General features: G+C 36.0%; 1 protein-coding gene across 12 annotated transcripts in view; it reads right to left on the bottom strand.

Annotated features, from left to right (window-relative positions):
- Positions 1 to 14,845, bottom strand: part of Cep170 (centrosomal protein 170) — an 84,838-nt gene that overhangs the window by 21,371 nt on the left and 48,622 nt on the right. For 9 of the 12 annotated variants that reach the window (XM_085843248.1, XM_085843246.1, XM_085843244.1 and 6 more), the window contains 3 exons: positions 9,378 to 9,527; positions 6,454 to 6,574; positions 3,189 to 5,006 (listed from right to left, as the gene is read on the bottom strand). In XM_085843248.1, the coding sequence (XP_085699374.1) occupies positions 3,189 to 5,006; positions 6,454 to 6,574; positions 9,378 to 9,527 (2,089 nt within the window). The remainder of the gene's footprint in view (positions 1 to 3,188; positions 5,007 to 6,453; positions 6,575 to 9,377; positions 9,528 to 14,845) is intronic. The other 3 variants (XM_085843252.1, XM_085843250.1, XM_085843237.1) reach the window with 1 other exon arrangement.

The following is a 14,845-nucleotide window of genomic DNA, read 5'->3' on the forward strand; positions in this document are numbered from 1 at the left end:
CATAAGAAACTTATTTGTTTATAACATTATAAATTATTTTAACACAGCACACAGAATCATGTCTTACAATCCATATATGTATTTTTATATTTTTTAAGAAATGAAACTATATATAAAACTTTAATTTGACAATAAATAATAGACTGTCTATTCTGCCCAAAATAAAATTTACTTTGGTTATAAAATATACAATATTTCTATTTTACTGAAGGTGTAAAATATTATTTTTACTATAAATGTACTATTATTTATTATGTCTAGAATAAAAAGGATTTATTAATGCATAACTGTGACTATTTCTTTCTAACGTAACAAAGCTATGTCGATCTTAAAATACAACTACCAATTTAGCAAAAAAAAAAAAAGGATCAGAAAATACACATTTTCATTATATATCATAGGACTCAAGAGAGGAATTAAAGTACAAACAAGTTTTGTTGTGTATATTGATAAGCACTTAGCAGTAAGATCATCCGGGGAGAGACATTTCTCTGGGAAAGCTTTCTATTTTCACCATTCATGTAAAAGAAAAATTAACACCAGCTGTAAATGCCCACTGTTTAATTTCCAGTTTGAATTTTGAGATTTAGAATAAGGAAAATATTTAAGAAATAAAACCTTAAAAATTTAACAACACTTTCTAAACTATGTACTTAAAACAATGAACACCAGCTACTTCATTAACTAGCTAGTGTAAAACAGGATCTTGCTATACAGTCCAAGCCTGAGACACAGTAAGTAGCCAGGCTGGCCTGGAACTTACTCAAGTCCCCTTGTTTAAGCAACCCATATTCTGGAATTAAGTGTATTCACCAATGCTACTGGTTCTTATTTTGATAACTTAGGGTCCTTAATTTTAATTAACAAAAGAATATGGGTAAAACAAAGTCATTAAACCCTTGGAAGCAAATTGCATAAAAGAACTGCTACCAATGTTACTAGTCATTCTGAGTCATCAATGCTTAATACATTAAATGAAAGGAAAAAAAATTAATGACTTAGTCCAAAATACTACAGAATACTTTTTACATATGTCAATATGGCCAGTATCACAGGTGGTAGATAACTCCAAGGTCTTTTAATGTTACATGGAGAATAGAAACCCTGGGCAGTATGATTCTATGTTCATTAAAGCCCTCTTTTCTTTTTTCTTTTCTTTTCATTCTCACTCAAGATAATACAGTTATCTTAAATAAAAATGTTATAGCATCGAAGACATTCAATTGTTAACATCAATCAAATTTTCTCGTAATCATACCATGTAACAACTGTTTAGTGCATTCTTCACTGGACTGGATAAAATAGCCTTTCGATGCTTTAGTGATCACCACCAAAATTATGTCATATCTACCTTGTATATATTTCTAGTAATAACATAACAGATACTAGTGTCTTATGGAACCTAGGATACAGTAACATTTCTTAACAGAGTAGCTACAGCTAGTAAAAGACCCTGGATTCTCATTCTGCCCCAAGATTTGATCAGGGCAGGTTATTTCATCTCCTGGTACCAGTTCTCTAAATATCCTTTCTAGATCTTAAATTCTGTAACTGTAATTATGTAATATCCAACTACTAAGTATAAAGAATAAAAGTAGCATTTAACTCAATTTTCTCTAGGGACTTTCATTAAGAAATTCAAGGATTTATTATTTGTTTTAGATACAGAGGAGTACCAAGATCTGTATTCAAAGCAGAAATAAAAATTACTATCTGTATATGATATGAAATCTTATATTTGTTTTTTAGACTTGCCAAGTGGTTCTATTTGGACCACATTTTAAATAAGCCACTTCATGCTAAAGAGTAAGGGATAAAATCAGACTAATCGTGGGGTAAGAGCTAGTCAATGACCAGAGAGGAAGCGACACTATGCTCTTTGTAACTTACACAACTTACATCACAGCTCATGTTAGGGCGGAAGGAAAGATATCTTAATGTATTAAATGGAGGTAAGATGGCAGAACAAGCGCTGTTGCAGAAGAAATTGGGGAACACAGCTCAGAATGCAGCAACACAAAGGGACTGAACTAAGAAGGTAGAGCCATAAGAGATAACTGAATAACAATACCTGGTAATCAACTGATTAATAATCTAAGACTGATATGTGGAAACAGGCCAGAATAACAAAGAAAGCATCATTTATCCTCCATTAAGTTTTAGTCTGCATTTGGTCCTACCATAGGCTCTGACTGTCATCAGCACAGTCACTGAGCAGCAGAGACGGGACAGAACAGGAGCAGACAAGAGCAGCAGTGAAAGGAGGACAGAAAGTGGGGAAGGAGGAAACACAGTTACAACGCACGATTGGCTTGGTGTTGAGTCGTGAAGGATGTATTATAAATTAAGCAAAAGTAAAATCAAGATTACACACCAATGTTCCTCTACTTTTAACTCAATACTTAGCTTGTTGGTAAAGAATCATAAACTTTTAAGTCTGGGAACAGCTGGTCTACCCTTACTGGCCTTTGCAGCCACACCCACACATGCAGCTGATTGTGAGGTAATAAGAGCACGCTTGGAGGATACACACAAATAGCTAGCTGCCTCACAGCTGTAGCCACACAGTCTCCGTGGCTTCAGCTTAACTAGGAAGTGCAGACAAGTAAGTCAATAGCACCTCGGCACTCAGAGATACTGAGTAGTGATTGTAGTGACAGTCAGATAAGTACTCCAGGTAAACGCTAAAAGAGTGCAAGATGATGTTCACATTTAACTTTCCAGTTTAATTTGACCCACACGTGCTTAGTGATTGCCCCATGAATCCACTATCTTCCACTGAAATAAATGAAGTTAATTTTCAACAGCTCCAACTACAAATGTGTAAGTATATGAAACAGTTTTTAATCAGATATTTATTTCCAAAAGGATGGAAAAAGGTATATTATTTCTCTTTTGAAACACCTGGTTTTAAGAGCATAACATTATTTTTAAAATAGTAATTCCTAATATAATTCTATCAAATTAAAAAAAAAACTCCTAAATCTGTTTAGTTAATATCTTATTTTGAAATCACTTTGTCTAAGACTTTATTTGGAATTTTACATTTTAATGGAGGAGATAGTAACTCACTAATTTTAACCTTATTCTTGAATTATTTTTCTAAGACAGCTAGAAATTTAATTCTTAAATATAAAAAGCCAATACAGAGAACATACTGATGTTATTAGAAATCTAGAGCCAATTACCTGAAGGAGAGCCGTGAGTGGAGCTCATGCTCTTGACCTTGGAATCGGAGAGCCGAGAGATACTGTTAGCTCTAGTTCTAGGAGAAAGTTTATCTGATGGCACTAGTCTGGCTCCGCTCCTAATGACAGCTTCTGCAGTGCGTGCAGATGCGCTGCTTCTTGAAATTGTTGCTTCAGAGTCACTACGGGCGGATAATGAGCCAAGTCTTGTTCTTCGAGGCTGAGCCAATAAATCAATCCTAGAGATGGTTCGCCTTCCTGTGGGTGGTTTTGATGTGGAACTTGTAGTGGACACTTCAGAAGCAACGGATGCTTTGTCAGCATCAGCAAGTTCACTGTCAGAAGCTTCACCCAGCCGGGCTCTACGCAGGAGGGACGTCCGGGTGGGCCGTGGCCTTGGGAGAGTAGTGGATTTACTTGTTGAACCAGAGGCAACAGGAGAAGTCTTAGACTTTGTTGCTTTGCTTCCTTCCAGTTTGGAATGTATGTTGTGTTCATCGGCTGAGGTAAGTGGAGTCCGTCCATGAGATTTGCAGGAGTATGTTTCCTGGTCAGATGACATAATGTCAGAAATAGCAGAATGAGGTACACTAGAGGTCTGGTCATCATCTGTTAAGTCTATGGAAGGCTGCCGGATTCTTCCACTGGACTGTACAAATTTGCGACCATCTGCTCTTGCACCTATATCTGTAGAGCGGCTTTTTGCTTTCTTTTCAATTTTCTCCCTACTGCTTGACTTTGTAACATCTTTGGATGGGGAACTCGTGGAACACCTGTCTTTATAGAGACTAGTGAAACTCTTCCGCTTTTGGGTGGACTTTCTTTCTGTCTCTCCAGTCACCAGACTAATTGTACTGGCTGTGTCTACATCAGATTCTGGTGAAATTGAATTGTCTCTATTGTAACTGGGAGTATCTGGGCCTTCATCAGTTTTATTATTATCTTCACGCAGTTTAGCTTCTAGAAAAGCCATCACTGCTTCTGTGTCTTTTAAAATCAAGGTTGTGTCCATGCTAGAATCAGTATCCAAAGAGTCACTCCTTTCTCGAAGTCTACTTGCAGATGTCAGTGCTAAGGCAGTGGGTACAGATGAATTCTGCTTATTGATATGGGGGATAAGTTCTATGGGGATGTTTGAACTGGGCTTGTCTATGGTGAAACTCCCTTGGCGCACTAATGATTTGGAAGACTCTTTCTTGTCTCCTTTTGAAGCCTGGCATTTTGGAATTTCCTCAGCTTTCCTTCTCTTGCTTTCATTTTGTATTACTCTGTCTCCTTTGCTTGTAGAATGTCCTGAAACTTTTTCTAAGAGTTGGGACTCTTGCTTAGAAGATTCCTCCCTACATTTATCTATATGGCCTAAAGCATTTTTTGAAGGAAACTTAGTAGGAGTCCACTGGGCCTGCTCCTTTTGCTCTTGCTGCTGGATTTTAGCCAATGTTTGTTTTACCAAAGAAGTTTCCTTTTCTGTCTCACTCTTCTCCTTGCTAGATGAGTTTCCTGAGTGAAGGAGGGCTTTACCATCTCCACCAGTTTTAAGACTCTCACCATTGACTGCCCTGCTCATTTTACTTAGGCCTCGGTCTGCATCGTGCTTCTCGCTTTGGTATACCTGGGCTTCTTTTTCCTGCAGTTCCGTGTCTTGCTTTTCTCCTATCTCTGACCTCTGTGGAACGACCTTCACTCTGGAGCTCTCGAGTAGCTTCTCTTCATTTGGGAGCTGGGGAAGAGTTCGCCTCTTCCTCTCTCCCTGACTAGCCAAGGAAGTTGTACAACTAGTACTTCTTAGGGAAACACCAGCTTCACCAGTATCTGTCTCTAAAATAAAAATATCAAAGCAGAAATTAATGAGAGCAAAAGGACACATATAAAAGGAATGTCAACTAGTTACAGCATAAGTTTAAAAATACCCTCAGTATAAAATGAATGCCTTCTGTGAAAAATTTGTACTTCCTAAAAAAAAAAAAAAAAGAAAAGAAAAACGGTCAAAATATCTTAGCTCTTAGCAAGGCATTAAAAAAAAATTCCATGTAATATTTTGTATATGCTTGGGCCAGGGAGTAGCACTATTAGGAGGTGTGGCCTTGTTGGAGTAGGTGTGTTACTGTGGGGTGGGCTTTAACCACCCTCATCCTAGCTGCCTAGAAGCAAGTATTCTCCTCGCAGCCTTCAGATGAAAATGTAGAGCTCTCAGCTCCTCTTGCACCATGCCTGCCTGGATGCTGCCATGTTCCCACCTTGATGATAATGGACTGAACCTCTGAACCTGTAAGCCAGCCCCAGTTAAATGTTGTCCTTTTAAGTGTTGTATTGGTCATGGTGTCTCTTCACAGCAGGACAACCCTAAGACAATCCGTATCAATAGAAAATGTGAAAATAGTAAAAAGTGACAGGACTTGTCATAATTTTATAACCAAGGGACTGTTAAACCATAGTTTTCTGGTATATTAAGTAAGGCAGCTTATTAAAATAAATGACTTCTTTCTTTTTTTCAATTTAGCAGATCTCATGCAAAATAAATACTTTTGAGGTGATAAGACAGAGACAAAAAATTTGATCATATTTGAAAGAATTTAAAAATGAAGGGATCATATGTGAGTCTTTAATTGTTTTGCATTTTAAATGTGTAAAATTAATTGTAAAACTTTTTAAGTGATAATTTAGAATACCATATACTTATGTAGCACAAGGTGACATTATTACTAAAAATGAAATAAAAAATAATTAAATCAATATTTGACACCTTAATTTATAATATAAATTCATACATATGAATCATGTGCAAATTATTACCTTATCTTTATGATTACACTATAATGGTAATTACATATTTTTCTAACAGACAGGCATATCAAGAAGGGTAATTTTTTGAAGTTTTAAAATTGTACTTGAACAGCAAAAATTTATAATAAAAAAGCAGAGTGTCTGAAAATGAAATACTAAATCTTAGTAGTTATTCTTTTGTCTTTGGAAGGTTCAATTTATGAACTACACCAAAGTTTTTAAGGAAAAAGGACTTGGGGTTAGGTGGCATAGCATAGCATCTTGTATAATATATACACTAAGGTCCTCAGTTTACTTCATTTAAGCTTAATTTACTTCTTACTGTATTAAGTTTAGTTTGTTTTGTTTTTAAATACACATGGTCCACTAAAAGAGGGAGGGAGGGAGGGAGGGAGGGAGGGAGAGAGAGAGAGAGAGAGAGAGAGAGAGAGAGAGAGAGAGAGAGAAAAGAGGTAAACATGGAGGAGGAGAGAGAAATTACCGTTTTCTACAGTTGCAGACAATTCCATTAACCTTTCTTCTGGATCATGCCTTGTATGATTAGCAGCCAAACTAGCCCATTGTGAAACCCAACGTTTGCTTCCAGATGAAGATATGGCTTCCTAAAGGAGAAAAACAGAGAGAGAGAATGCAACAACCCTGCCAATGCTCATTTTCATGAGAGAGAACTTCATTCAGTCACAGTATGTGACACAGAAGCCATGTCTCAAGCTCAGCTTGTTATGATGCATTGATTCTTCAATCAAGGCTCTCTAGCTGTTCCATTCAACCAGAATGTGTTCTTATTATGAATGGAGTATACAATCTCCTGTGCTTCTTATACACTAACAAGGTCCCAGGTACAACAGTTATTCTGTTGCCAGAGGAGAACAGACACAAATCACAGCTTTGCAGCTAGCCCAGTGCAATCGGTTTTACTCCATTAAAAGGAAGAGAACCTAAAGGGTTATTAATTAAAGTTATCTGTTAGTCCTATACTTTCTAAGAAATCAGACTGGCTTCAGGGTTTCAAGACTTATCAAATATGCTAGGTTATATTTTAATAGATTTCAAGAAACCAAAGCCTGGGCTGGAGAGATGGCTCAGCAGTTAAGAGCACTGACTACTCTTCCAGAGGTCCCGAGTTCAATTCCCAACAACCACATGGTGGCTTACAACCATCTGTAATGGGATCTGATGCCCTCTTCTGCTGTCTCTGAAGACAGCTGCAGTGTCCTCATATAAATAAAAATAAATAAATCTTTAAAAAAGGAAACCAAAGCCTGGTATTTCTATGGTATTTGAGCTTAAAATTACACACTCTATGAAATTTGCTATACCCAGTCGTACCCAGACCCATCTATGTTTTGATCTGTCTTTGAACCTTTCTAGTGAAGTGCGTATCCCTTAACTCATGGACATACCCTAGCATTTGTATGCTGTGGGTAATATAAAAATTATCTATCTCAAGCTGAAATCAGAGGTGGGATCAGCCTGTGAAACCTAGTGAAGTAAAGAAAGGGAGCCTGGGGATATATAGTTCTGTGGTAGAGCACTCACTTAGCAAGTACAAGGGCAGGTTCAATCCCTAGTACTGTAAAGAACAAAGACACCTCTCACCCAAAACTTAACTCAGGCAGCCATTCACACTAAAAATATAAAACTACAAAAGTTCATTTTGAACTATTTAAATATACCTTTTTTTTTTAAGTTACTGTGTTAATTATGAGCAAACTGATGCTAGATACTGATAAAGTAATGATTCATGTAGATAATATATTGTATGGTATCGAGAATAGATTAAAATAAATGTAGAGAAAGATGTATATAGACAAACTGGACACCAAAGTTAGCTGACTTCTTGGACTCCCTTCCAAGGTCTTGCAATACCCGTCTATAACTCTTGAGCACCAAAGACAGTACCAGATGACAGAGCGGCTTCATTATTATACACTTATGGCATGTTGTGCTTTGTTCTAATGGCCTGTTACACGATGGCTACAAAGACAGGAACTTACTGGAACTATATGAATTTTACCTGGCATAGATGGAGGAAGAGAGAAGAGGGAATCTAAAGTAATTTACATAAACCTTTCCCTGGATTTATTAAAATACCAACACACTCCATGATATTATTATTAATATGTTTTCAGTGAATAAATTAAACAGAAATTAGAATAAAACTTCCCTAAGTTTAAGAGAAATAAAGAACACTAAAAGCCTGTAATTGTTCTAACAATTTTCAGAAAATAGCAAACCACAGGGGAATAATTTTAACACTATTCCGTGAGCATACAGGTCTATTTATCTGTCCCTAAAAACATATTTGTAGAAATATAAATGAAATAGTAATGTTATGTAACTTGGATTTTCTTTTATTTACATTTTATGTTTATTCACCACTCACTTACTCCTTAGAGAAAATTAATCTAAAGAGTAAAGTGATGAATTAAGAAAAAGGCTGGAGAGATGGCTCAGTGATTAAGAGCACCCGACAACCTGAGTTCAAATTCCCAGCACCCACATAAAAAGCTGATCATGACTGTGTGTGCTTGTGACATCAGCAGCAACAGTAAAGGCAAGCAGCTGGGCAGCCCAGGCAAAGTCCTTGTCCTAAAGCAATAAGGCAGAGAGTAATAGAAGAAAACATGCATGTGCTCCTCTGGCTCCCACATGCATGTGCAACATACACGCATGCATGCACACACGCACATGCACACACAGTGCTCACCTCAAACTTAAAAAAAAAAAACAAAGTCATTTAAGGTTTCTGGCCTTACAAATGACAAGATTTAAGATAGCAGCCAAGTTAATTTGCACTGCATTTTCCTTATTTTTAAGACAGCTTGAAGGCTGTTTCCACTACAAGTCACTGCCTGTTATCTGAACCAGTAACATAGGTGTTATGCAAGTATATTCCCTTCTGCTACATAGACTGGAATAGAATTCTGACGTCATAGTTATGTGGTCAAACCGTCCTCAGTTACATCACTCTCCTTACATCCAGTACCACACTGGCTCTTACTGCAGCGATCAAGTGTATCCCTCTCATGTTTCCTGCTCAGTCTTCTAATTGCAAACACATAACCCCCACAGAATATAAACAGGGCATATTTCTTGTTTTGTCTCATTGTGCTACTTACAAAGTGGAATATGGAGCTTATTACGTGTTTGCTGAATTGTAATTATTTCACTCACTAACACTGAAAGAACAATGAAAATTAGAACTGCTTTACATTTTCATTCAAAATGATAAAAAGTCCAAATTTAGTTTTTAAGCATTTCACAAGGGGATATACATATATACATATATATATATATATATATATGTATGTATGTATATATATACTTATATATATATATATACTTAAAATAACTTCCAAATGATGAAAACTTGTATTTGATGCTATAAAAAGAATTGCATACCTCTGAGTTATGAAACCCAGGTGTGCTCAATGGCTTTCTGTCTTCCATTACTACTGCAGCAGAGTTGAGAGCCCAGTCTTTTATGAGACCTTTATGCTTTTCATTGATAATAGGCCTATTATAATCCTGATTGTCATCTACTCCAAATACCTAGAAGGAAAAATTTGTTTCAAAATGAAAATAAATGTGGGCACCAGATTAGTGTGTGAATATCAACAACATCAAAAGCAAATAAAAAAATCCTAAATTAGCCTCACCTAGCAATTTCAGAAACAAGGGAAACTTGTGTAATGACAGGGTGACTTCCAGCTGGACTGGGCATGAAGCCAGCAGCTGTAGATGTGTGATTATCCTTAATAGTTAGCAAATATTCCAGTTGATGAAACTAAATATTCAAAATACTACATTAGATTTGTTTAAAGGACTTGACACTAAACATTAAAATCATGGAAAGAGTCAAGAAAATACTCGAGCACACTTTCAGCTTGTTTCTTGTTTCCATTTTGGAGAAGCACGTTAGAGAGTAGAAACACATGCCTCTTTTTGTTTTTTCATTAAAATGGATGTTTACATATATAACTTGCATTTATACCTATAATTTCCTAAGGTTCCAAACAAATTTCACTGTATGATTTTCAAACAGAGTATAGTAATTTGTCTGAAATGCAGGTTCTTGACCGACTCACACAGATCAACTTTAGTGACTATCAATGGTCAGCACTTTGAAAAGCTCAGCACAGAGACAATAGCCATGTCAATTTATTTTCCCATCAGGCAAGACCTCAGTGTTAGTTACTTTCTGGCACATGAAGGGACTTGGACATTAGACCTTGCAGACAGACGGAAAAAAAAGCTATAGTGAATCACACTTAACATTTCGTTTTACTATTCGGTTTGAACTCGTTTATTACAATAAAAAAATATAACATTGAACTAGTAATCTGTAGAAATAACCTTTAGGACCTTCACTTTTTATAAGGGAATACCACTTTCAGTGGTGCCAATTCTTTTTCACACTGACACATGACTTTCTCATTTGCATATGGGTGTATTCATAGCTATATTGGGACATATGTAGTGCAAAGGCTGTAGGTTGGCATGCCTGCTACACTAAGACACAGAAAAAGAAACTGATGGTCATAAAGTGATCTGATAAGTGAAATGCGAAAATTTTACCACTAGATGGTGCTTAATTTAAAGACAAGGTTTTTCCCCCCAAGAATTTGGTTAGAATTATCTTTGCTTTACGTACAGGCTGCACATTACTAACTTTAAGATAAATAAGAACTTTAATAGTACATGGAAACCAGGGTATAGATGGGAATATAGTTTCTTTGCTTCACCTTGCTAAACAACAGAGTGGATTAAGCAATTACAGCAGTACGGCAAAGAAGGTATACCTGTGTTCTGTCACTTTACCCTGATTTATAAGGAAAGCAACACTAGCTGCTGAAGTGGCTCATGTGTGACTTTTACAAAATGGTTCACTTCAAATTTACTGGTTCATTTTATTATTTTTATACAACTAGAAAAATCTAACTCAAATTTGAAGGTAAAAAAAAAAAACCCATATATAATTTCTTACATTTTGCATCAGTATGGCATGCCAATTTATAGTTTCTGATTTGGAGATATTTAATTGCATCAGATATAAGTTTGGCTTCTTAAAATATATTCATCAGTAGTTTCCAACAAAGAATATGGTAGATCTCTTCAAAATACTCCTAGTAAAAATGACTTGGATAGTACCTTGTTAATAGACTATTATTTTGAAAAGGTAACAAATTATAGCCTGAATACTTCAGCTCTAGTGGGAGCTGAAGGCAACAGATAGTATAGTACTCCTAGCAATTTTCTGTACATCCTCTTATCAGAGATACACCTATACATCTATCTTTTAGAGAACTGCAAATTACTTCTTTCCCATACAGGGCAGGAAGAATTCCAGTGTGGCAAAAAAGCTTTTAGGTTTCACATTTATGATTTAGTTAATTAATTTATTAATTATTTTTGAGCATCTCATACTGTAATCCAGACTGACCTATATACTCACCACATTCCTCCTGCCTCAGCTTCACAAGAGCTATAATTACAGGATAAATAAGCCACCAGGGCCAGCTTTTACAACATACTGAAAAAATTAAGATAGCAATGGATAGTCCAGTTTAACCTAGAATGCATTCATCTCTGTGGAGGCACACAGACATCTGCTTGTGACATCCTGCGTGTGGAAACAGTGTACAGCCAGTTACATTATCTGTATACCCCGAGGCATGCACAATTTTCTTCACTTCTAGAATACTACACTCTGACATGGGATCTGATAATGGTCTAGAACTTGGGAGTGCTTCAGACACCAAATTTGCAAGGTTTTCCATTTTTGATTCTAGATTCTGTCACTAGATTTCATCCACATGTACTTAGTTATTTGATTTATCACCTGAATAGAAAGTGGCTTACCTGTCATTATTATCATGGATACCTCAAAGTACTTGCAGTTTGTTAGCCTTAAGTTTTTTTATTTTCTCCCTGTCCTCCTCTGACCTGGTGTCAGTCACAATTCCAAATTTGTTCATAACAAAATCTGGCTCCCTCATCTAGCCAGGACTTCTTTAGGTTGGTCTTCCACAAGATAAAAAGGACATAAAGATGTCTAATCTGTATCCTTTCTTTCTAAAATCTTCACAGAAGTTTGCTAGTCCATTTTTAATTCTCCCAGGGCAGATGTAAAAGGAACTCTTTAGGGGCTGACAGATGACTGAGATGACTTGTGTGTCTAAGGAGAGGAGGGACATTCACATGCTGCCTACCACTGAGTCCTTGATCCAGGTAGATACCATACCATCTCTACCTGAGGATTTTAATGTTGGGGAAAAAGGTCAGTACCTTTTGTCTCACTACTGCATGTGCTCCACACTATTGTATGTTCTTTGAATACCTTCTCAATCTTTACCTAGAATACGTACATATCATATTCACTATAGAATTCCCACTTATAGCTCAGTGGCTACTCTAAACAAATTAAACAACTGGTTACTGGGGCATGGTACTTAATACTGTAGGCAATTAGGCCAGGTACTACAGGATATTGAAAAATCTATATGACATTTCTTCTTTACTACCAAAGTCTAATACACACACACACACACACACACACACACACACACACACACACACACACACGAGTCCAAAAGAACCACACAGAGACACTTTATTATAAAAACCAAATTCCCATGAATATCAGACTATACTTTTAGGTTCCAGTCTCAATTTTAGTTGACAAAAAGAAAACAAAAACAATTCCTTCAGGTATTAACAGAAACCTTTGGTTTTGGTTTTTTTTCTAATACCAAGTTATTATTGTCATTATGTAAAAGTCCAAACTACAACGGCCAAAGTTTCACACCTTTCCATTCAAAATGGCATGGTGGGGCTAGGGACTGGTTGTACTCCATTCTAAAGAGCAGAATCAAGTTTCATGGATGTTTATATCCCATCTATTAACCAGGTACACAGATCAAAATTATACTTAGTAATATCAGATATAGGAGATCAGCTCACGGTAGCAGGAAGCAGAGCCCAGTGTGAGAGGAGGGAAGAGGAGAAAGCTATGTCATAACTATAACAGTACACATTTAGACAAAATGATAATTTCATAGCAATAATACTTAATTTATTAGATCAATATTTTGGACCGCAAGTATAGCTTATTAGTGGCAGAGTGCATATCTAACATAATGAGTTTTAGCACTAAAAAAAGTCCTAATCAACTAAAATAAACTTAGGATTCATCTCCTCATAAGAAAGCTAACACCAAGCTTTTGTAGGCTTATATTAATTAAAGAATGGTGATGCACCATTTTAATCCTGTCAAGGTGTAAGAATAGTAGAATAGTCAAGTCTCAGATCTGAACATTTCTTTCCCCAAGGACAAGGCCCTGTGGGTAAGGTGAGTTGGGTCTCTGTAAGTTAACCACTAGCACAGACTCAAGAACTATGCTCAACTCTAGTGCATAGAGTCAAATAACTGGAGATGATTTAAGAAAGGAGTTTTGTTTTTAAATCTGTAGTATTTTCCCCAGGAAAATATAACAACTTTTAAAAAGATAAGTACCTTAAAATTCAATGGAATAAATGTAAGTGTTTAACGTTATGATTTTGATATTTGTAACTAACCTTTCAAATCTAAAATTTAAACAAAATTGTTACAAGAGTTCAGAAAGAGGTTAGGAGAAATTATTTGCCATTCATTGTAATACACATATACATACAGATAAATTTTTCTTTTTTTCATTTTTATTTTATGTGCATTGTGTTTTGCCTGTGGTTTATGTCTGTATGAGGGTGCTGGATCTCTGGAACTGGCAATACAGTTGTGAGCTGCCATTCGGGTGCTAGGAATTGAATCCAGGTCCTGTGGAAGAACAGCCAGTGCTCTCAATAGCTGAGCCACCTCTCCAGCCCCAATACAGATACACTCTTGTTAACAGCATCGTTTACAATAGTCAAAAATGGACTCAAACTCAACATCTGTCAATGGATGGATAAAAGTTTCTATAATAGAATAATTTATGATTCAGTGACATAAAAGAATGAAGTAGCATAGCATTGCCATAACATAGATGAAGCTTCAAGACAATATTCTAAGTAAAAGTAGCCAGTCATTAAAGGCCACATATAGAACGACTCTGTTCATATGAAATATCCAGACTAAATGCAGAGACAGAAAGCAGACTGTTAGTTGCTAAGGTGTCAGAACAATGGGAAAAGATGTACTTAAGTGCAATTTTGTTTTAGAATGATACACATTCTGGAATTAGACAGCACCATCATCACACAATGGTATGAATGTACCACAGCATCCAAGACACTTCTGAGATGACTTTCAATTGGTCATCCTTCTGCTGCAGCTTACCAAGTACTGGAATTATAGGTGAATATTAACGGAACTGCACATTCTCAATGCCTAAAATATCTAATTTTATGTTATAGGAATTTTACTTTGATTTTAAAAATAAGGTACCATATAACTCTTTCTCTTTGTGCTTCTTTCTGAATAAAAATAGTTTAAATTCTCTGTTTTCTTTCTTATAAGTTCTCTCTCTGCAAAGTAACTGTGGCCCTCTGAACAAGCCTTTCTTTCTCGAACTTTACTCTTGCCCTTCACTTTCTGATTAAGACTGGTGCATATATATATATATATATATATATATATATATATATATATACACACACACATATATATACACATATACATATATATACATATATAATAAACTCTTATCTCTATTACAGAGTTAATTATATATGCTACAAAATTAACTCAGCTGGCAGTTAAATCTAGTATTCATTGAGAATATTGAGGACAGTACCTTATAGTATGGAGTTTATAGTTCTTTCCCACTTAGGTAAATAAGGACAAAAACCACAGAACTAGTAAAGCAATGACTATGCTTAAGACGAGAATG

The sequence above is a fragment of the Mus caroli genome, unplaced genomic scaffold (assembly GCF_978045245.1).
Source record: "Mus caroli unplaced genomic scaffold, Mus_caroli_1 scaffold_1, whole genome shotgun sequence".
Taxonomy (NCBI): domain Eukaryota; kingdom Metazoa; phylum Chordata; class Mammalia; order Rodentia; family Muridae; genus Mus; species Mus caroli.